This window comes from Cnephaeus nilssonii (genome assembly GCF_951640355.1).
Source record: "Cnephaeus nilssonii genome assembly, chromosome: 19".
In the NCBI taxonomy this organism is placed as follows: domain Eukaryota; kingdom Metazoa; phylum Chordata; class Mammalia; order Chiroptera; family Vespertilionidae; genus Cnephaeus; species Cnephaeus nilssonii.
The window spans coordinates 22177187-22201856 of NC_137090.1; the positions used below are offsets into that span (position 1 = coordinate 22177187).

The 24670-nt window shown below is 37.3% G+C and overlaps 1 protein-coding gene across 11 annotated transcripts in view; it reads right to left on the reverse strand.

Annotated features, from left to right (window-relative positions):
• Positions 1-24670, reverse strand: part of BCAS3 (BCAS3 microtubule associated cell migration factor) — a 479435-nt gene that overhangs the window by 302603 nt on the left and 152162 nt on the right. For all 11 annotated transcript variants that reach the window (XM_079796989.1, XM_079796987.1, XM_079796983.1 and 8 more), the window contains exon 15: positions 18020-18284. In XM_079796989.1, coding sequence (XP_079653115.1) covers positions 18020-18284 — 265 coding nt within the window. The remainder of the gene's footprint in view (positions 1-18019; positions 18285-24670) is intronic.

A 24670-nucleotide genomic window follows, 5' to 3' on the forward strand; every position in this document is an offset into this window, starting at 1 on the left:
CCCTTTGTTCAATTACCCCTTGGACAAAGAGCAAGAGTAGCACCATTTCTTTGCTGTACCTCTCAGGCATATATACACAGTAGTGACAGTGAAATTAAAAAATTTTGAGATCAGTGAAGAGTCACTACACAAATTCTAAATGTAACCTTTGCTAACCATTCTTTACTAGACTTTTTTCTTTCCCCAATGTATAAGTACATTGAAAATAGCAGAAGTTGGTTAATTGTAGTTTTAGTAGAGGGATTCATAAAACCTTAAAATAGATATTTCACACCCCATTATACTTTCAAATCCCAGCTGGGACAAGACCTGTGAGTGACAAATGCCATGAGAATGGATATTCTCACAGTATTTCTGGCACAGCCAGAGGAAGTCCCAAAAATCTCATGAGAAAATAAGCTTTTCTAAGACTCTCATCCCGGTTTCTTGGGCTTGCTCTATACAGATAAACTTCCATAAGCCTTCGGGCTTTCGTGTCTTTATCCAAATCCACTAGAGCTTTGATCCTTTAGCGGTTTACCAGTCCCCAAGATAGAGGGAGTTGAGTTCCTTTGGGGGGCAAAAATTCCAAGTTCCAATAAAATGGCTTCTTAATACACTAAAGCAGCAGTTCTATTTAGGAATAGGAAATCATTTAAAAGTCAGAATTTATAAAGCATCCCTGGATGTTTAAAGCTAGGATACTTTGCTTTAGTTTTAATTGTTTGTTTACATTATTATTGTTTTTAATGTTACAACAAAGCACTAAACCAAAACAGGTCATATGGGGGTTTAACCACTGACTTTCTGTATTTACTTGAACAAGACTGCATTTTTGAAAAATGAAAACAGCCTCGTGTGCTTTTCAACAAGATTTTTACCTTTTAGATGAAGAATGCCTACAGACACCTTATACGGTAGGGGAAAAGTAACTCTCAACCAGCATATTAATACAGATTACCGCCATCTGTGTGTGGTGTCAAACAGGGGATGGCCTGTTTACTAAAAGTTAGAGTAACTCCAAAATGCCATCTTCTCATTTACCTATTGTCCCAAAGTATGTTCTCCAAAACATTCTATACTGCAAACACACGAAGGAAAATGGGTTAGGTTGAGGATAAAAGTAAAGAACGAGAGTAACAATGGGCTTTGTTGCTGCACCAGAGGGATGGCTTGTCAGAGAGGCATATTCCCTAACCAGCCATCATTAACAGACTCACTTCCACAGGAAAAAAAAAAAAAAAAAAAAGACAGAGTCTGAAAACTCCGGACAAAAGAAATCCCTGCAGACAAAGTGAAAACAAATTAAAAGACCCATTATAAAACACAGATGCTACAAGGAAAATAAACTTTGTAAGATTTACTGGGCTTTGACAAACTTGAACATTTGTGGAAAAGACATCAGCAACAACTCCCAGGTACTGTGGCTGCGGAGCTAGCCTCCTCTCCACTTTATCTTCACCCTCTCGGCAGAAGCTGCAGGCTGGTATTCCGAGCTTCTGAATGCAGAGACGTGAGAACATGTGCAAGTGGCACTCTGCCAGCTACAAGGAACCTCTGCAGCCAGCAAGATCCTGAGATGGTTGACCATTACAGATTATGCTAAATATAAAAGCTAATATCAGTGTGTCTCTGCCCATGTTTGCATGTCTTCTTAAATGCAAACAAGAAAAGGGGGAAAATGAGGCATAAATGTAATGCTATGCCTCCTCTCCCTTCTTTCCCCTTTAAAAAATAATCTCCTTATCCTATCAAATTATGAAACAAAGTGAATAAAAGCAGTTACTGTAGCATTAAGCAATCAAAGGCTCAGAGCTGTAGATCCGAAAGTACCTTTAAAAAGTATCCTATCAGTGAGAAAGATAAAACTTTTTGTTATAGGTTTCTAGAGGCACAAGCTACAGATTGTTGCTAATGGGGGTCAAAGGAAGATTCTAGTAACACAAGGTGTAAGAAACTAAGAACTATAATGGAATAAAATGGAACAAATGACATGTTTGGAGGATAAAGGAGCATTGCCCTTTGGGGTCATTGGGGATGTGAATAAATATAAATATAGATTCATCTGTAAAAAAAAGTAACAGGATTCCAGGCAGTGTTGACAGTGCCCTACAGGAGAGCAATGTTATTAGGAGGTCTGCATAATCTTCTCACTTCTTTTATCCTTACCAGGCACACGTCAGGCACTCCAGTGCTCTGAAGGTTTACAGTAGCAACCTTCCCATGTTATATATTAGACGCCGACAACAGTATCACATTCTGATCTCATCACCTTTCCAACACACTCATCCACAAGATCTGCTGCTGTTCTAGGAATCAAGCCTCCCAGTCAGTGTCCACGGGCTGCTACTATTTCGAATTCCTACATTTTGAAATTGGATCAAATGAGGCCCACTGAAAGCCAGCGTTGATGTGCAACCTGGACTCCTGAGAAGACACTTCTGAAGGAAAAAAAGTCCTACTCCCAGCTATCCCATTATTGTCCTCCTTCCAACAGTCCCCCTACTCTAAGCCCTCTACATGGTATCTATTCCCTAAATATCTTTCCCACATAAAACCCGGTACTGAGTTCATATGGGGCTTTTCTTGTGCTTTTTGCTTTTCACAGTTTTGGTCTGCTTTTAACATATTGCTGTGGAACTGACTGGGATAAGAACCCAAAATATACTAACAAGTTTAACTAAGTCATTGAAAAGCTCCCGATTTCTTGATTCTGTGTAAAAGAGGACAGTGGTAGCTGCTTTTGAAACACTCAGTGGAAATCTGGGCTCTGAAAAGTTAAAAACACAGCTTAGCTCTTGCTTGCCATCTAATTTAACATTAAAGCTTTCTCAGCTAAACACTTGATAATTATTTAATCAAAACCAAATAAAACCCTTTTGGAAAATATAACAAGTACCCTGTGCAAATGGGCATTTCCTCAATGTGGGATATTTGGGGTTGGGATGGGAGTCTCTATTTCTCTCTTTTTCTAATTCCCCCCTCCCCTTTTCTGGATGAGAATGACTTCCCAGCTGCCATTCCAGGACATTCACCCTCCTTTTTGACCTTTTCTCAGGCGTATTCCAGTATAATCTGTAATCTACTCAAGTAGGAAAAGGAAGCAGCAGCGCCCTGGTGAGAAACAGTGCCTTCTGACCCACATACCAAACTGGGCGGAAGCAATGCTTGTTCACAGGAGCCAAGGAAGTAGAACATGCAATTAAAAGAAAATGAATAAAATATTTTTTTTATTTTTTTTTGTAAAAGGCTATTAACACAACAACCGGACAGTTCAAGGACAATTCTGACTGGGCATTGTCTTGTTTCTCCCCTGTAACTTTTTGGGAGGAGTGATGGCTGGTGAAGTAAAAATACTGCAAACCTTTATGCATTTCAAGCAAAAACACTTGTTGCTTTTTCATGTAAACAGTTTATGGCACTATAGACACTACTATAGGTATTTTGGGGAGGGGTGGGAAGGCAAAAAGATAAATCTCCCACAAAATCAATCTGAAAAGAAGGAAGGAATCTTTGTTGTTTTTGTTTTGTTTTGTTTTTTGGTTTTTTGCAAGATGGGGATTGAGGTTGTTAATATTGTCATCACTACACAACATAACAGACTAGCCTGCATGGAACTTTGCACTAGTGCTTACTAAATGTCAGCAGAATTAAAATGTCATGTTTTGGAGACCTGACACTGCACTAATTATTAAATAATAATTCTATGTATATACATTTATGCAATTATTTATACATATTTACATAAATACATACATTTTAAACAAATAATTTTCTAGGTGGTTTTCCTTTTCTAGCCTTAATACATTTTACCAGTTATTATCTTAATGTGCCCATGACTGTTACAGGCAAATTTGGATATATTTTCCTTCTTTAAATTAAAATAAATTCAATAAATTTAGAAAGTTCATTCATAAAAAATTTAAAGTCAAATGGAGATAACTGTTCTTTAAACTATACGTAGACAGGACTATCTATACTACTCCAAAAAGATACTAAATCAGGAATAGAATTAGGAGCCTAGGGATGCAAAAATAAGCCTAAAAAGGGAGATGAGATCAAGAGCTAGAAACAATGTTTATAAAAAGCCAAGAATAAAATTGGGGGGAGGGGTGTATAAAAAAAATGTCCAAAAAGTTTCAGAGATACAGGTGTATGGGGAACGGCAATGACATACCCTGCAAGAAAATCTTTTGGCTACATTTCCTCTCCGTTGTATTTGGGGCACAATGTAGTCTTGATCACACAGCCAGCCCAAATTTATAAAATAAATGAGCAAACTCTCCCCCATAAGTGGGAAGTTCATTGCCATAGTTTATTTTTCTTAGAGCACTCTAAGATGTGGGATGAAAGAAATTTGTACGAGCTAGTGCTCTTAATATTTAAGAAGTTTTAGCAGTTTTTAGTTCACTTTAAACATTAAGATTGTAGTTTGCCACTCTTTCAACAATTAAAAATCAAACAAAACCATAAATAGACTACATTTAACAACAGAAGGGACAAACTCTTCGTAATAAATGAGAAGAACAAAAGATTTTTGGGAGTTTTACTTTTAAGTTTTATTCCTAAACCTAACATAACATATTTAAGTGCCCTCAAAATTTCCCTGTTCTCTGAAGGAGCTCAAACAGAGTTTAGGGACGAAGAAGAATTTTCACCTTAGTGAAAAATCCCCAGAATTAAAAACCCCAAATCTAGCATCTCTTGGACCTCATTTGGGATTAAATGAGCTCCCCAAAATATAAATAAATCCTCACTGAAATTCTGGTTTGAAAAGGCTCTACACCAGATCGCCCATGTTTATCTCACAATGAATTTTGTACCATGTCAACAGAGCAAACAGGGCAAGCTGTGCAAGGGGAAAAAAAAAAACATAGAAACTTATCTTCATCACTCAACAACTACAACTTACAACTATTACTTATACTGTTAAACATATAAGATGTGGAAGAACTGAGAGCTGTTCCTGAAGAAAACAATCGGACCCTTTATAAGATAAACTTTTAAACAAACTGCAAGATTTAAGTTGTAATATTTTTAGACTTGGAGGACTCAAATTTAATTTAACATTTGCAGAACTTGTGTTTTCCAAATACATTAAGCGTTGTATACTGAAGGGAAAAATAAAGATGAAAGTCAAGAGTATTTTCTGTTGAATCACAGCTATCGTAGTGAAATGTAAGCAGCTTCACTAAAGATGCTCTTCCCACAGCCTCCCTCCCCATCCCCACCCCTCCCCACGGAAGCCTTCCTTCTTTTTACCAGGACTGTTAAGGATATTTTCTGGCTCTCATTCAGCATCATGGCTCAGGTCATGAGAAGTGTCAAAGATGCATTTCCTTCAGATGGGAAAGAGCAGCAGATTTTTAACAACCGTACAAAGATGGGAGTGCAGCGCAAAAGGGCCACATCAGCAATTTGGACAGCAGGGAAGATAAAACCTTTCATCTTCACATATATTTATTTCCAGCTTTTAAATATCTTTCTACCAAAATATGCTTACACGTTCTGCTCCTGAAGAAAACAGGAAAGCCATACCCCATTTAGCTGCCTAAATTATCAAAAATTTGTGAAGGAGAATTGTTCACTAAAAAAAAGAAGAAAGAAATCAAAGTACATTATATGAATATCAATAAATAGTAAGTCCTTGTTTTCTAAACTGATTTTCCAAAAGCAAAACCATGAGTTTACCAGTGCACATAAAAACTCCTTTGGTAGAAATCCTTGCGCATGAGAATCACAGAGGAGCGATGCCATGATCCGTAGGCACCTGAGAAGTGTTGACTCTGTTTCCCTAGAATTCTTCTGCTGGGGCAGAAACACTTTTTCTTAACCTTGGCCAGAAAACCAAATTCATTCATCAGTGTTATGGCTGTATATTTATCACACCCATGATTTTATCAAATGTGGATACATTGCAATCCACTCCAAAATTAGACAAGAGTCAAATATTATCAAACCTTTCCTCGGCACGCCCTACGAGAGACGGTTCTGGACCCAGCAGATGGAACGACCCGTCTCTCCTGAAACTTCCAAACACAATGCCCACATTAATGGCAGTCTATCCACTCTGAAACAGTTTGACTCTTGTGCCTCATTCTAGCTTCAATATTCTCACCTGCAAAAACACATCCCCCAATGTTAATAACTTTTCAGTGAACCTTAAATCCTCTTCCTTTTCCTTTTCTCATCCTCCTCCAAATTCTAACTGTCATTTTATGCTAAGAGCCTATTATGGTGAGAACTATAACAGTTTTTATTTCTCAGCATGTGTGACCCTGGCACAGCACAGACCCCACTTTCCTTACCCTTTTGTGGCTTACAAATCATAAGCCAACAATCAGGTTTTTATTTCCTGCTCAGGTTTTAAGTTCACAACTACGCATGCCTGTTACTCTCAAGTCTGATCACTTCTAAATCTGTTTGTTTGGGTCATCCAGACACTGGTCATTATGTGTCCTAAGAAGCCTATTTCCTATTCTCTGATCCCTCTCCAGTTTTTCTAAAATCAATTTTTTTTTTTGGGGGGGGGGAATATTTCAATGGAAGCTAATTAGAACTGTCTTACTTGTCTTCCTCCCTGGAAAAGTAAGGCAATAGTAATATGCAAACAGATAAACCAAATCCTCTTATTATCCTAATCACTAAACTAAAATGACTCCTTCAACACTAACTTCTAAGTTTAGCACCAGAAAGACTGCACCATCCCAAAACCATCCCAAAAAGAGGATTCCTTTATGGGGAAACTGATCTGCCAAATTAAATACAAATTGTATCGATTAGGGTACCCTAATAAAATTGCCAGTTCCACCTGATAGACCGGGGGGCCTACAAGTTGGTATGACCTGCTCATGCTCAAAGAGCTTCCCATCAGTTTGGTAGTATAGGTTTGTTGATTAGGGGCATAAAAATAAAATCGTGAAATAAATGAACATATAATAAAATTTTAAAATAAAGTAAAAATAAGAATGATCAGCCTTGGCCGGGTAGCTCAGTTGGTTAGAGCATCGTCCCAGGACCCCAAGGTTGTGGGTTCGATCCCTGGTCAGGGCACATACAAGAAGCAACCAATGACTGCATGAATAAGTGGGACAACAAATCTCTGTTTCTCTCTCAAATCAATAAAATATTTTTTTAAAAATGATCAGCCAAAGATTCCTCAACATTCAGGTCATCATTTTGGTTTAATCAGTCTACGATTGGGCCTGGATATCAGTAGTTTTTAAAATCTACCTAGGTAAATTATAAATGCAATTGTGAACCATTGCTCTAATATGAAAGATAATGCTCCTAACAACAACAAAAAATTTGAAAAAGAAGTCAGAGGAAATAAAGATAATACAAGGAGCAAAATATGCTTCAAAAATTATAACTAAATTATAACTCTCTCTTCAAAGAGATAAACTATAATGTGTCTGTCAAATAAGAAAAAAAATGTGATAATTAAAGAAACATTCAGAGTAAAGAATATTAAAAACATGTTGCCGAGATAAAAATGCAATAAGAAGTTTAAAAGATCAAGTTGAACACACTCTCATAAAGTGAAACAAAAAGACAAAGTGATAGAAAATAGAAAAGAAAGTTAGGGGTTCAATATAGGAGATCCATTTCCAACTAACATGTTTCCCAAAAGGAGCAAAAAAAAAAAAAAGAAAGAAAAGAAAACCAGCAAGGAAGACCCCATGCAGAGCTGACATAAGAGCCTCTGTGAATGACACCTGATGGGCTGTTTTTCATTATAAATTTGTGGAATTATTTCTCTTTTATAATAAGTGCGTACATTACTTTGATGAAATTACATTAAATAGGTAAACAAAAACAATAAAATTCTAATAAATGCTAACAGAAAAGAGAAGCAGAGATTAACTATAAGCCCTTTTAATGTCTCAATAGTGGAGTTTAATCACTGATCCCATAAAGTAGAGAATAGCAACATAGAGAATCAGGGAAAGGAATGTTTAGAACATGCAGATACCACATACTTACTTAACTAAAAAAATGTGCCTCCGTTCAACTACCTAAATTTATTCATAGGACCTAGGTATCTGGATGGAGTACTAAAAATAGATATTAACTAATAGTAATATATTCAAAAGTTCAATTCTCTAAGAAGATTTTGAGGAATACATCTTGGAAAACATAGTAAGAAGGAAACTGGGTAACTATGACATCTTATAAGACATCACCATCCATAGTACACCAGGTTCATGCCAGGGTTACCATGATCAGATCAGAGTAAAGTTTAGAAAAGACCGCCCTCTAGAGGCATGTCTCATTAACCATTTAAAATCAAAATCCAACATCACCCGAGTCTATGCTTTGCCAAAGTAAAAAATGAATACAGAGAAACAAACAAAATATTTCATGAACAGTAAAAGGCAAAACAAGAAATTCCAGGTTAGCTTCAATTGCTAACTACCTTATCTGGCGTCTATTTTAAGGGAAAACATATTTAAATTTTAAAAATGAGGCATTTTCTAAATAAAATAGAAAAAAATATATTCAAATAAGAGTTTAACCAGTTTTTATAGCACCAAATTGTAATCTATAATTTAGAGACAATATAATAATTTTTTAAAGATACTCCAGAGATAATGTTATTTTTTCTCAGAAACTATGCTATCGGCACTATCCTCTCAATTTTGCTATGAACCTAAAACTGCTCTATAAAATAGTCTATTGAAAATTGAGCTCTTTTTATTTAATAGATGTTTTTTTTCAATTAGTCCTTCTTAAAAGAAAGCATCTTATTTCAAATCTCTCTTTTCAATCCACTTTCCCAAAGAAATCATGTGCTCTAAGAAACAATAGGAAGTGACATAAAAATATTTAAATATGTATGATTTTGTGTATAGTACAGCATAATGTCAGAGCAACATTTTTTAAAGGATGATAAAAGAATTTATAAGAAAATAAATTCACTAGGAAAACTTTATTAGGCTTGAAAACAACCAATTAAAAACAAAACTTCATCTGAGCTAAAACAATCAAGTACATGTAACCAGTAAAAACCCAGGTACTAAACTAAGATAGCCTAACAGAAAGAGGTTTATCCATTTAACATGTATATACTATATATACTCTGTGCCATATGAGGCATAAAATTTAAAGCAGAGCTACAGTGCACATGATTGATTTTTCTTGGCAAAAATTAAAACACACAAATGGAAACTTCAATCCACAAGTAAACAGAGATGTGGAAAGAGAAGTCAAGGAACATCACATTCTTATTGATTGTCTTAAGTAGGTGAAACTATATAAGGCTGAAATGTGTGGTTGCTTTGTATTTACAATTGTGATGTGGTCTGTATCAAGAAAACTACTGATCAACAAAAGTAATTACAATAAACCATCAAATAAAGACTATAAACAGAGTTTCTGAGTGGTAAAAAAAAAAAAATGCAGCACTCAGATGCTAAAAAGAAAAGTGATGCTACCAGCTATTTAAAAGCACTTTTACTAAAACATGGAGCTTTGAGTCCAAGAAGGTCTCAACTACTTCCATTTGGAAGAAGCAGAATCTGGAATTCAAATGCCAGAAGTCATGACTCAAAGATGACTCCTCCCCTGAGGATCAATAAGTTAATGGGAAAGGAGACGCTTCCAGGAACTCTGGGGAACAGTAGAAATAAATCCAAAATCCCTCTGTTAAGTCAATGGAAATAGCAAGAAAAAACAAGTTCCTTAAAAGCCCTATCACAGAGTACATGTCATATTCTTGAATCTAAACTGGAAAACTAATTTGCAAAATAAACAAATGCAAAGGCTCAAGAATAGGTGGCATAATTGGAAAAACTACACTTCCTGATGTGTGAATTTTAAATGAGCAAAAACAGATGAAAAAGAAAAAAATTATACTACCTTCACTTTTCAGTTTTGTGTTGGTGTCTCCATTTCAGAAACAATGTTGGAAGTTAACTTATCAATACTGAGTCCAAAATGCTTAAAAAAATAAATAAATAAATAAAAGCCCTGGCTCAGATGGTTGGAGAGTGGTCCCATACACCAAAAGGTTGCAGATTCAATTCCTGGTCAGGGAACATACCTAGATCGCTGGGTTCAATGCCCGGTTGGGGCTCGAATAGGAGGCAACTAATTGATGCTTTTCTATCTCTCTCTCACCCTTTGTCTTTCTCTAAAATCAAGAAAAAAAACATATCCAGGAGTGAGGATTAAAATAATAATAAATAAATAAAATTTTAAAAGGCTAAAATGTGTACACAACAAGGTCACAATTATATTTTTCATTCACTCATTCAATGAATTATTCATTTATTTGGTTTTCTGGATAAGAGGCACTATGAAAAAATATGAAAAAGTACTCAATCCTATATATCTCCTCAATAAAAACAATATTGATAATGATACTAATCATAGCAGGTAACCATTTACAGAGTATTTGATATGTGCGAAACACTATTCAAAGTGCTTTAATCCTCACAGTAACTCTCTAAGGTAAGTAATATTATTTTCCCCATTTTACAGAAAGAAAGTTAAGGCATAGGAACAACAATAGGTACTAGTCACTCTGACTCCTCTCTTCTCTCATATGTAACATAAAGTGTACCAGAAATCCTGATGGCCCTACCCTCAAAATATAGCAAGAATCCGCCCTGGGCAGTTTGGCTCAGTGGATAGAGCATTGGCCTGTGGGCTGAAGGGTCTCAGGTTCAATTCCAGTCAAAGGCACATGCCCCAGTTACGAGCTCAATCCCCAGTTGGGGGCATGCAGGAGGTAGCCAATCAATTATTCTCTCACATCATTGATGTTTCTATCTCTCTCGCCCTCTCCCTACCTCTCTGAAAACAATAAAAATATTTTTGTAAAAAAACATATACAGGCAGTCCTCAGGTTACGTCGGACTCAACGTAAGTCATTTCGTGACGTCACCCCATCTCCCATTTATTTATAAGAGAAAAAAAAAGTTCCGTCATTTCGACGTATGTACATATGTGCTTTTTTTTATTATTATTTATTTACCCCAAGTGAAGGTCAGGAATTATCTTTCTCTTAAATTTTTTTTATTGTTTCACTTCATTACTGCTGTGTATGTGCTCCATGTGAGTGACGTAGGTGCTTATGTAGGTGGGTTTGGACTGACGGCGAAAATCAGTTATGTCGCGCCGTAGGAACGGATCTCCGATGTAACCCGAGGACCTACTGTTTATAGCAAGAATCCAATTACTACTCAGAATCTCCATTATAAACAACTCAGTCCAAGCCTTGTCTTCTCTCACTTGGATTTTTGCAATACTCTCCTAACTGGTCTCACTGGGCTTCTACCCTTGTTAGATCTCCCTTCTGATCCTGCCAAAACACAAGCTTATCATGTCACTCTTATTCTCAAAACTCTCCAAGTAAAAGTCAAAGGTTAACATGATCTGGACACATTTGCTCTGACCTCATCTTCTACTATGTGCTTCTACTATTATGCTTCAGCCACACTGACCCCTTAACCCTAACCCTAACCCTTGAACACTCCAGGCACATTCCCAAACCAAGGATTTTACACTAGCTGTTCCTTCTGCCTAGAACATGTTCCCCAGACATCTGCATGACTTTCATCCACACTTCCATCACCTCTTTGTTCAAATGTTAGCAACTCAGTCTGGTCTGCTGAAGAATTCTAATCTCAAATTGCAATCCTCCCCAGGCATTCCCTATTCCCCTTCTTTATTTTTCTCCTTAGCCCATAAAACTATCTATCATCTTTCTTTCTTTTTTCTTTTTTTGTTGTTAATCCTCATATTTTTCCATTGACTTATTTTCTTAGGAAGAGTGGAAGAAAGAGGGAAAGACAGAGAGAAACATTGATGTGAGAGAAACACACTGACTGGTTGCCTCCTGCACGTGCCCCAACCGGGGCCCGGGCTGGAGAGAAGCCTGCAACCAAAGTAAAAGTACGTACCCTTGACCGGAATCGAACCCAGGACCCTTTGGTCCACAGGCTGACGCTCTATCCACTGAGCCAAACCGGCTATGGCTATCTTTCTTTCTATCTATCTATCTTTCTATCCTCATTTTTATTCATAACACTCCACTAGAAAGTCAGCTCCATGGGAAAAGAGACATGTTCCTCCTGTCCGCTGCTATATTCTTCAAACTCAGAAACAGTGCCTAGACATAGTAAACACTAATTAATGGCTGTCGAATAAATAAATGTATCTTAAAGATGTTAAAATGAACAGCAATGTTATCATGAATAAAAATCGCTTCATTCCGACAAGTAACGATTTCAATCTAAATTGTCGTATTGGGGGGACAGGGGGTGTGGAGGGATTAAGCAAAAAAGAGAAAGAACTCATGGACAATGACAACAGTGTGGTGATTGTGGGGGGTGAGAGGATTGGGTGGAGGTGAAAGAGGATACAGGGGGGATAAATGGTGATGGAAAACAATAAAACTTAAAAATAAATAATCTAAAAAAGAAAAAATAAATTGTCTTATTAGAAGAACTTCTAAAGATGTTTGAAAACTTGGCTCGAAGCCTTGGAGTCTACATTTTACCAAATACGACACAAGATGCAAAGACACAAATGCAAATAAGGCCCTGTCTTCATGGAAGTCGATCTAATAGACAGACAGGCCTGTCCCCAAACAACCAACATGTTGTGATATAACAAAATATGTTCAGACTGTCAATATGGAGGCTGCTACAGATGACACACATCCAGAGATGTTTAAGAGAGGCTAAGAGACAAAGTGATATTTTTAGCTAGAACACAATGAAGTAGGGTTTTAATAAGCATTCAAGAGGGTAACAATTATTTCTAGTTAGAGATGAGTATACAAATAGGAAAGGTGCCAAGAAAATGAATCCATGTGGCATATTCAGGGGAGGATACAGTAATCCAGGTGTGGTGGGACAACAGCTAGAAATAGGATAGGAGCTTCTCTAACCTTCTACAAGGATATTGAGATACTGAAAGATTTTAGCAGGAAAGTGGAAAATAATATTTATGATTAACAAAGGAAATGTCTTATGATAGCAAAAGTGGCTGGGTAGTGGCTACTGAAACAGATGTGGTAAGAAAAAATGATTCAGTCCCGGCCAGTGTGGTTCCGTGGTTGAGCGTAGACCTGTGAGCCAGGTCACAGTTGGATTCCCAGTCAGGGCACATGCCCGGATTGCAGGCTCAATGCCCAGTGTGGGGCATGAAGGAGGTGGCAGATCAATGATTCTCTCTCATCATTAATGTTTCTATCTCTCTCTCCTTTTCCTTCCTCTCTAAAAATCAATTATTTATATATAAATGTATTAAATAAAATACATAGAATTAAAGTAAACCAATTATATGGAAGTATAGTTATTAATACATTTAAAAATTAAATTTTGTTATAGAAGTATATGTAATAAATACTAAAATCAGTAATAGTATTACATAATATATAGTAATTTCAAAGCTATGATAAGCATAAACAATATTTCAAAATATCAGTAACTCAAAACATTTCAAGATATCCAGTTCATATATATTGTGATATAAAACATCTGCATTTTTATTGGTGACAATGTCACAAGTACTACTAATATTACTATCTTGTGTTGTCTATATTCACAATGAAAGGAAACACTTTTGGTTACAGGATAGTAAACATAATGATGTCATTTCGTTCATATCCATGTCCATGGATCTTAAGTTAAGAAACACTCACATAGACTAAGGTCAAGGAAATAAGAAAATGAAGGACATATTTAGAGAGAGAAACATTTAGAGAGAGTATATTTCAAATAAATAAACGTCCTCTGTTATGTAAAATAATGACAAGAAGATAAAATAATCCTAACCTACACTGGACTGACTCCAGAGAGTAAAAAGGAAATATCCCTATATCAACTGTTATTTAACAGTTTCCTTTACTTTGCTAAAAAGAGCACAAACAACGGTAATAGCACCAAGCATGATTCATTTTCAAGATGAATCCCTCCCTGTTCAAAGTTTACATTGTTTTTGACCAGCATCAAACTGTTTATCCACACAAACTGTAAATACATCCTTTTTAGAACTAACCAACAACAATGCCCATTTTGTTTTGACATGTGAAATACAAAGAGAACATGAAGAAAAATGACCATCACTCTAACATTGGTGCTTTGAAAATAAGGAATACTACACAAAGTAATAGGGTGAAATTCCAACACAATAAAAATTTTAATAGGTGTTATCAGGAGGAAAATGCCTTCTGAAATTCCTTGCTTTCAAAAGAGAATGCTAAGTATAGCTATCTGTCAAACAGTGTATCATCTCCTCTCTGCGATGTCTTCTGGTAGCTTTAGGCAAACAATGAAGAGAGCTGTGAGCAATAAAGCTGAGAGAAAATAGTATATTTTGACTCAGAAATCCAAGTATGCTCTTCAACTACATGTTCTTTTACAAATGACAAATCCTTAATTGATTGGCACTTTGAACCCTTCAGCAAAAATATAATCTTAGGAATCTGTTCACAGTTATTTGAGCCCTATCTTTTCCCTTGGACTAGATGATACACAGGGCAAAGATGACAATTTTTTGTGCACGATATGCCCAAAAACTACCATGGAACCTGGTATGGGGTATGCTTAGTAGGGAAGGAAGAATAGGAAGGAAAATGAAGCTCAAAAGAATACTCTCTGGAGATGTATAAATGTAAGGAATATAAATCTTAATTTTTCTACCAATACATCTGGTCCTCTGGTCAACCTAGCTAACCCACATGTACACTGAATCTCTTTCCATAAAGTGTTTAGTAGAATTTAACTAAAGAAAAATACTCAACACAAAGAGAAAGGTCCTCAAAGAACAGATACTGTCACCTAATTATATGACAAAATATTTATGCCATAAAATGTAACTAATTATTTAAGTAAAATTTGTTGCAAATGGCAAAAAATACAAATATCGCATAGCTTTCAACTTCTTTTAAAATTTCAAATACTTTTTCAAATGGCTGTTTTCATCTAGGACTGATTCTGAAAGATTTCTGACCTTGGGTCACTAATTAAGTTAACTACATATGAATAACTATTACTATAAAAATAATACAGCCAAAACATAAAACATCATGTGAAGAGAAAACAGAAGTCCCAAATTTTTTGTTACAACCCAATTTCTCCCCAGGGTTCCATTTACTTATGTTTTTCAGGTTCTCTTAAAACTTCCTACAGAAAATGCATTTCTAGGACTGCTTAAGTATTACAAAAGGATATGTATTCAAGAAGAAGTTAAAACAAATTAGGGTTAGAGTATAGCTAAAAGAATTAAAAAGAGGTACTCTAATATACATACATGTTTGTATCAGCACCATTAATAATAGCTAAAGGATATAAACAACCCAAATTTCCATCAATGAATAAAAAAATATGGTATACACACACACACAACACACACACACACATATCCTATATAATAAAATCTTAATATGCAAATTGACCATCACTCCAACACACAAGATGGCTGCCCCCATGTGGTCAAAGATGGCCACCACAAGATGGCCAGCAGGGGAGGGCAGTTGGGAGGGACCAGGCCTGAAAGGGAGGGCAGTTGGGGGAGATCAGGCCTGCAGGGGAGGGCAGTTAGGGGTGACCAGGTCTGCAGGGGAGGGAAGTTGGGGGGGATCCAGGCCTGCTGGAGAGGACAGTAGGGGGGGACCAGCCCTGCAGGGGAGGGCAGTTGGGGGGGAACCAGGCCTAAAAGGGAGGGCAGTTGGGGGAGATCAGACCTGTAGGGGAGGGCAGTTAGGTGTGACTAGGCCTGCAGGGAAGGACAGTTGGGATGGACCCAGGCCTGCAGGGGAGGGCAGTTTGCAGGGGACCAGCCCTGTAGGGGAGGGCAGTTGGGGGGAACCAGGCCTGCAGGGGAGGGAAGTTGCGGGGGACCAGCCTTGCAGAGGAGGGCAGTTGGGGGGAACCAGGCCTGAAAGGGAGGGCAGTTGGGGGAGATCAGGCCTGCAGGGGAGGGCAGTTAGGGGTGACCAGGCCTGCAGGGGAAGGAAGTTGGGGAGAACCAGGGCAGTTAGGGGCAATTGGGCCAGCTGGGGAGGGCAGTTAGGGGTGACCAGAATGGCAAGGGAGGGCAGTTAGGAGTGACCGGGCCAGCAGGGGAGGGCATTTGGGCGCAACCAGGCCTGCAAGGGGAGCAGTTAGGCATAGATCTGGCTGGCAGGGGAGTGGTTAAGGAGTAATCAGGCTGGCAGGCAGAAGCTGTTAGGGGCAATCAGGCAGGCAGGCAGGAGAGCAGTTGGGAGCCAGCAGTCCTGGATTGTGAGAGGGATCCCAGATCAGAGAGGGTGCAGGCTGGGCTGAGGGACACCACCACCCCCTATGCACGAATTTCGTGCACAGGACCTCTAGTATATATATATAATGGAATATTATTCAGCCATAAAAAGGAATGAAGTACTGATACATGTTACAATGTGGTTGTACCTCAAAAATGTTAAACCACAGGAAAAGAGCCAGAAACAAAAGTTCACATATTGTATGATGGCAGTTATATGCAATATCCAGAACAGGTATATCCAAAGAGACAGAAAACAGGTTGGTGGTGGCTAGCAACTGGGAAAGAGAGGAATGGGAGTAACTGTTTAATGAATGTTTGATTTTCATCTGGGATAAAGAAAATGTTTTGGAACCAAGAGAAGTGGTGGTTTGCACAACTGAATTGTTAACATTTAAATGGTTATGTATATTACATGAATTTCAGATCAAGTAAATAGTTTTCTGTAGTAACCATTATCTCTATATAAAATTTCCTACTCTTAAAACTTAAATCAGTCATGTGTCAAGGAGAATCTGTAATACTCTAGAAAAAGTGTCATCTAATGTCACCAAATATTTTTCAGTCATTCTGGTGGGAATGAAAGGGTACAACCACTCTGGTATTAACAACCAAGGTCAAGGTTTGCATACATTATGGCCCAGCATTTCCACTTAAAAATGAGTATACCTTTGTACCAGGAACCAAATACAAAAATTTTCACTGCATCATTATATATAATAACCCCACACCGGAAACTCTCCACATATACATCAACAGTAAGTAGTTCAATTCTTGGTCAGTGCACATGTCTGCGTTGTGTGCTTAATCCCCAGTAGGAGGCGTGCAGGAGGCAACCGATAGATATTTCTATCACTCTCTCTCCCTTTCTCTCTCTCTCTCTCTCTCTCTCTATCTCTCTCTCTCTCTCTCTCTCTCAAATCAATAAAAATATATTTTAAAAAGAGAGAGAAAGAAATCAAGTAATCAAGTAAACCAATAAAGAACAACATGAATTAATCCCATGAACATGATGCTAAAGAAGCTGAATATACCAAAATACACTATGCTATAATTCCACTTATATGAACAAGAACAACAGTATCTAAGGATACTTCCTTAGCAGAGAACTATTTTTAAAAAGTAAGAAAATTATTACCATTAAGTCAGATTTATGGTTTTCTTTTATGGAAAAGAAGCACAAAAGGGGAGTTCTAGTAATGTTTCATTTATTGGTTGGGGTGATAGTAACACAATTATTTGCTCTAAGACAAATTATCGAGCTGTAGAGTTTTGGTTTTTTTTTTTCCTTTCCTGCAATGTATTGGTAGAAATTTCACAGAGATGTATTTTAAAATAAAAAACAAATGATGCTCTAAAATATACATGACTCATGACCATTCTTCTCCAACAATGAATATGAATATAGTTAATGAACTATATATAGTGTTGTTGGCTTTGGTTAAAAATTAAGTTTTCTGGAAAAGATCTACAGACATGAGATTCAATCTCTAAATGTATGACTATAGTTTCAAACTTCATATTCCATAAAAATAGCACAAGGAAGTCCTTACATACTGAAAAACATAGGGAGGTAAAGTCGTGTGATAAAGGCTGCCATTACTATATTGGCTTCAATTAATTATTTAATAATTTAAGAATGTCCCAACATGAGCTTAAAAAGACCTTGTCTTTGCATGAACAGATTAGGAAAAAATGGATTTATTTTTGTCCCAGACCTTGAAAATTAAGGATAAAGCGAAGAAGGACTGAAGGTTCAGTGGAGAGAGGAAATTAGGTTTACCATGCAAAGGTGATCCGGAAGGGCTGCTTGAGAGACCTGGAACAGGGCTACAGCGACCTCCTTGCTTAGAAGTCAGTTCTTGTTCAATCTCTTCCAGCCCAGCACTTTTCTGGAAACGGCTCATACGATTCACGACTCGTGGCGACATGTGTGTTCGCACACAAGGCTGGCCACCATAAGGGTTGATTGGAAAAACATGGGACGTCCCCCGAAGAGTACTGACCACAACCCAACGACAGTCATGGCTGAAGCAGATGTCTTGTACCTAGAAATGAGATATGGGAAAACAGAGACCTGATTAAAACTACCTACATTAAGAGCATCACACACACATCACCAAATATGAATAGAAATACGTATCTCATTACCAAATATACCTAAGATGAAGTTATAAATAAAATATTTTAGTTTACAGATGAGTTTCATGATGAATAGTGATCAAAACTTCCTATCAGGGATTTGATAATATTTAGAGTAAGAAATTCTATCCCTTGCTGCATAGAGTGGCAAGTCAGAAAACAGGACATATCTAGTTTCACTCTACATAGTTATAAGACATATGGAAAAAAAGAGAAAAGATATATGAGTCAGGTTTATTACTCTAAATGAATTTGCCTTCTAAAAAGCATAAACTGGTTAAAATAAAAATACACATCATATAATGTAGGTGAGGAAATTAACCCAATCATTCACTCAACAAAAATTCGTTGGGTACCATGCTATTAAGTACTAAGAACAAAGAGGTAAATAAGAAATAATCCTTGGGCTCACGGCCTAACAAAAGGAAAAGACACATAAGAAACTTGTGAAAATATAATATGTAAAAGTGAAATAACTATCTTATGTATAAGACACAGTGGTAACAAAAAGAAAGGAAATATATGAAATCTTCTGGTGAGACATGAAAAGGAGTTGGTGAAGGTGGATGGTTAGAAGTGGCACAAAAAAAACATTAAATAGGTATAGATTATGGAATTGCTCTTTGAAATAGGATATACTTACAAAGAAAGGAGAGGAGGATATTGCAGTAGAGATATATCAGGTATCTCACATATTTCATTTTAGATATAAATGCATAGACATAAAATGGAAATGATGGGCAATTAGTTCAGTATGTCAGAAACAACATGAGAGTCAGAAAAAGAGAGAGCAGGAGGTACCTGGGTTTTAAGAAATAATGTAGTCAAAATTTCAATTTTGGAAGGATGATTCTGGGAGTCAAATATAAGGAAACAGGTTTGCAGTGTGGACAAGGACAGCTGAAGGAAAACTGGGTAGAAACTCCCTTAATAGCTAGGGATCCAGGTGGGGTGCTCAGGAGAAAAGGCCTCAAAACACTCTGACAACCCAAATGCCCATCAGTGGATAGATTTATAAAAAGATGCAGTAGATACACCATGGAGTATTAGTCAGCCTTGAGAAAGAGGAAATCCTGCCATTTATGACATGGATGAACCTTAAGCAGAGAATGCTAAGCAAAATAAATCAGAGAAAGATAAAGTACTGTATTATATCACTTATATGTGAAATCTGCAAAAAAAATAATCACGCATGTAAAAAACAGAGGGTAAAATGGTAGTAACCAGGGGATGGGTGATGAGGAGATAAGACTGATAGTATTTAAGGGCATAAAACTTGTAACAAGTAGTAAATAAGCCAGGGGTCTAATTCATTATTGTCTATAATGAATATAGACAATAACAGTGTACTATAATTATGTAATGTGATAAACATGGCTACAATGGCAATCATAATACAATATACAAATCTGCCCCGCTACTGTGGCTCAGTGGTTGAGCATCAACCTATGAACCAGGAGGTCATGGTTCAATTCCAGGTCAGTGCACATGCCCCGGTTTCAGGCTTCATCCCCAGTAGGGGGTGTGCAGGAGGCAGACGATCAATGATTCTCTCTCATCATTGATGTTTCTGTTTCTGTTTCTCTCTCTCTCTCTCTCTCTCTCTCTCTCTCTCTCCTTCCTCTCTGAAATCAATGAAAATACATGTGTTTTATTAAAAGTAGATGTATAAAGGTAACATGTTGCACACCACCCTAATGAGAAAAAACAAACAATGAACTGCAATGATTAGCTGTTGTAACTACTCAACTCTGCCTTTTTAGTGTCAAAGTAGCCACAGAAAACGTAAATCAATGACTGCAGCTATATTAAAAAACAAAACAAAACAAAAGCAACTTTATTTACAAAAACTTTCCATAGATCAAGGCTGGCCACAGACTTGATCTCTGAAAAGTTAGTCACTAATTTGCATAATTAAATTAGCAAATTGAATTTACTAGTTTTATCTTGATTATCAGATTAAAGGTGGCAACTTGAACAAAATGCCTTCATTTACTTCTATATTTTTATACTTTAAAAAAAGCCAAGTAAGATTATATACTGTTTTAAACATTTTTAAGCATACCTCTAAAAGGAGGACAAGTCACAGATACTTAAGATTTTCTACACTGACTTACTGATAAACTATAAGAATTTTCAATATTATTTGGTATTAGTTTCAGGTATACAGCATAATAGTTAGGCAACCATATACTTTAAAAAGTGTTCCCGCCAATATTTCCAGTACCTACCTGGAATCATACAGTTATTATAATACTCCCTGTGCTGTCATTTACATCCCCTATTTTGTAACTATCTATTTGTATTTAATCCAGAGGGACAGATAGAAGAGGTGGAGGTATTAAGAAATAATTGAAAAATTAATAATAAAAATGATGATAATAATTTTCTACCATACAAAACAACTGTCAAACAGTGCTGAAAAAAAGACCCCAGACAATGTAAAAGTATGGTAGAATATAAAATGTCTGTGAGTGGGATTTTAACAGGAAAAATATATACATGTATTTATACTTATAGGAATATATTAGCTTCATTACAACAATATGGGCTAAGTAAAACTCCTCTAGCAATCAACAAAGCCAACTTGACTAATATCCAAAAAATACTCCACAAACCAATGCTATTTGTATTCATCAAAGTACAAGTCTCTAAAAGAACCTCGAACCTTTAAAATAAAAAAGAAATTTTAGTCTTCTATATCAAGACAAGATACACCATTGCTAGACTATTGCTAGACAAAAATACAAGGAAAAACCCCAATTCAACCACATGCCTGTCCATTTCAATTTCTTTCAAAAGTAAAACGTTAACATTATAATTAAAGAATCTCTTGAGAGCTGATAAATGTAACTCCCAGGAATTCTAGAATTATGAATAAACAGTCATTCCACTGTTTTAACTCTGTACTTTGCCTATGAAAACTTTTACCTAAACTGGCTTATCGAAAAGCCAGAGAAAAGGAAATAGCAGGACAAAGAAAAGTGTAAATAGCAAAGCAAGAGAAAAGAAACACAGTAACAGACAAATTTAATATCAAAATATCAAATGTATTTAACACAAGCCAGAATCAAATACAGAGAGAAAAACATTTTAGGGCTTATTGAGTAATTTATGTCCCATCACAGTGGAACTAAAGCATGTTATCTAAAACCTTTTTCCAAAACACTTATAATCAAGACCACTTCCTGATCTGTCAATGAAAAGGAGTTTCCCTCTTTCATTTTAAGAATACTTCTGATATGAGGTGGTGCTAACAATCAGTATCAAGGCAGGAAGACAGAATTCCACCTAAATGCTTACTTAGGAAACTGCTATTAGAGCACACAGAGTCTGCTCCATGACCTTGAAGACACATTAGGGGACATTAATGAGCAGAGGAGGGTTGCTACAGACATTGACTGTCAGGAGGCTAGAGCAAGTTTAATCCTTTGAATAACATTACAGAAGATAACAAGTCACCTACCCACAAAATACAAAATGATATAACTGTTGGTATTATCAAACAAGTTGGGTGGTTTTTCATAGATCATTAAAAACAGGAAATCTCAGAGAGAAGGCGGGGGTGGGTGGGTAGGTGGATGGGTGGGTGGGTGGGAAGAGATCAACCAAAGAACTTGTATGCATATACACATAACCCATGGTTCCAGACAATAGGATGGTGAAGGTCTGGGGGGGATGGGGCAGGAGTGGGCTAGAAGTGGTCAGTGGGGGGAAAGGGAGGCATATGTAATACTTTCAACAATAAAGATTTAAAATAAATACATAAATAGATTGACTATACATAATGGCAAACCAGTAGTAAGAAGATGGCATCCTCTGCATTATTTATAGACCTCAATTTGGGAATATTTCTAGTTAAGATTTTCTCATCACAAAACAGGAGAGCTATAAGAGAGTTGTATCTCTGATTTAGTTCTGCATTACTAAATATCATGGCAAATAATATTGACCAGGTCAGGCAATATTATACTTTTATTGTACTATGGGTCTACTAGTGAGAAACATGGAATCCTTTTTGTAGAAGATAATATTTTGCTTATTTGGGACTCTAAGCTAGTAATCAAATAGATCCCAATGCTCATCTGAATTATCTGAATTTTTTAAAATATCATTGACTTAATAATCCATAAGAACAACATTATATAGCAGACATACATGCACTTGGAATGATTATGTCCATACATAAATTGTATAATTAACTCACAAAACAGGTTAAATTCAAATTACATATGAAACAAGAATATTAGAGCAGAATTATTTTTTATGCGTAATTGTTTTGTTTTTCTGTTTTTTGTTCTCTCTTTTGACACTAGAATTAAACGTCACTACATATACGCATCTAAGACGCAGAAATCAGCATCTTACAAGTCTCTAAATACAACCCAATTACCTGATATCAGTGATAAAAATTTAGGGTTATTTTAACATTCTAAAATCTAAAGGAAATCCATATTATAACTCAATTGCTATGGAGGGATGGCAGAGACATGACAGAGATATGTGCAATTTTAAAACATTTGGATAATGAATGTGGTACAGACCTAAAGTCTGTAATACGGAGCTAAAAAATATAATAAAGTGACCAGAAATGAAAGTTCCCCCAAATCCATATCAAACCTTAAGTGATTATAGAAAAGATTATTGTTTTAAAAGAAATGAAATAACTCCTGAAACTAATATAACATTGAATGTAAACTATAATTTGAAAAATAAAAACATGAAGTAATAGCAATGATTGCCCATGGTGTGAGCAGGGCCGAAGATTTGACTGGAGAGGGCAGGAGGAAACTTGCTGGGATGGTGAAAATGTTCAGTATCTTGACTGAGGTGATGATCATACAAATGTACTGAGTCGATGGCAAATCAAACACCCATCTCCAAACTTCACTCCCTCACCTGACACCATCAAAATGTTTTTCCAGCCCTCTTCCAGTAAGTGTTGACATCATTGTAATCAGTCAGACAAAAGCAGGATTCTGGAAAGTATCCACTTTCCTGATAAAAGGAATTAACATCACTGATGCTGCCCTTTCTCCCCGCACCTTACTGCCTGGAATTGAGAAATGATGTCCAGAGCAGTGGCAATACATGAAAGAGCAAAAATGTCAGAGACACTGTTGAGCAATTGTACCAAAACCAGCAGCAGCCTTCTTATAAAATGAGAAAAGTAAACCCTGATTTTTTAAAAAGCATTGTTAAATGTGATTTTACTTCTATAGCCAAAGATATGCCTAATGACTCAAATACCAATTGCCCTAACACTCTTAAAAAGAAAGAAAACACAAAAGCATTAAGAACTTAGATAAAAAATTATCAAATCCCAGAGTACTATACTTTCAGAAGCCTATAAGAATGACAATCAAAACCATAAACATAAGTCCTATGTAGCAATTTTATTTACAACTAGAGGCCCAGTGCACAAAATTCATGCCCTGGGGGGGAGGGTGTCCCTCAGCCCAGCCTGCACCCTCTCTAATCTGGGACCCCTCAAGGGATGTCCGACTGCCCATTTAGGCCCGATCCCACAGATCGGGCCTAAACGGGCAGTCGGACATCCCTCTCACAATCCAAGACTGCTGGCTCCCAACTGCTCGCCTGCCTGATTTCCCCTAACCACTTCTGCCTGCCAGCCTAATCACCCCCTAACCAATCCCCTGCCAGCCTGATCAATGCCTAACTGCCGGAGAAACCAAGATGGCGGCATAGGTTAAACACCTAACCTACAGCCTGGCACAACAATTTCAAAAACACAACTAAAAGTCAAAACGGACATCACCCAGAACCACAGGAAAGCTGGCTGACTGAAATGCCCACAATTAGAAGGAAAGAGAAATCGACAAGGAAAATCAGAGAAGCCGTAAAAGCCTGAGGTATGGAGACACGGGCAGAGACATGAGCCCGCGCGCGTGTGGGGAAGACGGAGCCGGAGAGGAAGGGGCGGCTGACGGCCTGGCTGGCGTTCTCTGGCGGGAAGGAGATAAAAGCGCCAGATTGTGCTGAACCCCAGCCCCGACTGCACTGAACCCCAGTTCCGGGCGAAACCCTGGGAAGCCGGGCTCAGGCTGGGGGAGTCTGGGCTGTGGGGCGGAGACACAGAGGAGTTGCGCCAGAGCCGCGCACGGGAATGTGCGCAGAGGAGGGACTGTTGCCTGTGCCGCTGGATTGCCCTAGCGGGAGGGAGACAAAAGCTCCTGACCGTGCTGAACCCCAGTTCCAACTGCACTGAACCCCAGTTCTGGGAGAGACCCGGGGAAGCCAGGCTCATGCTGGGGAAAGCTGGGCTGTGGGG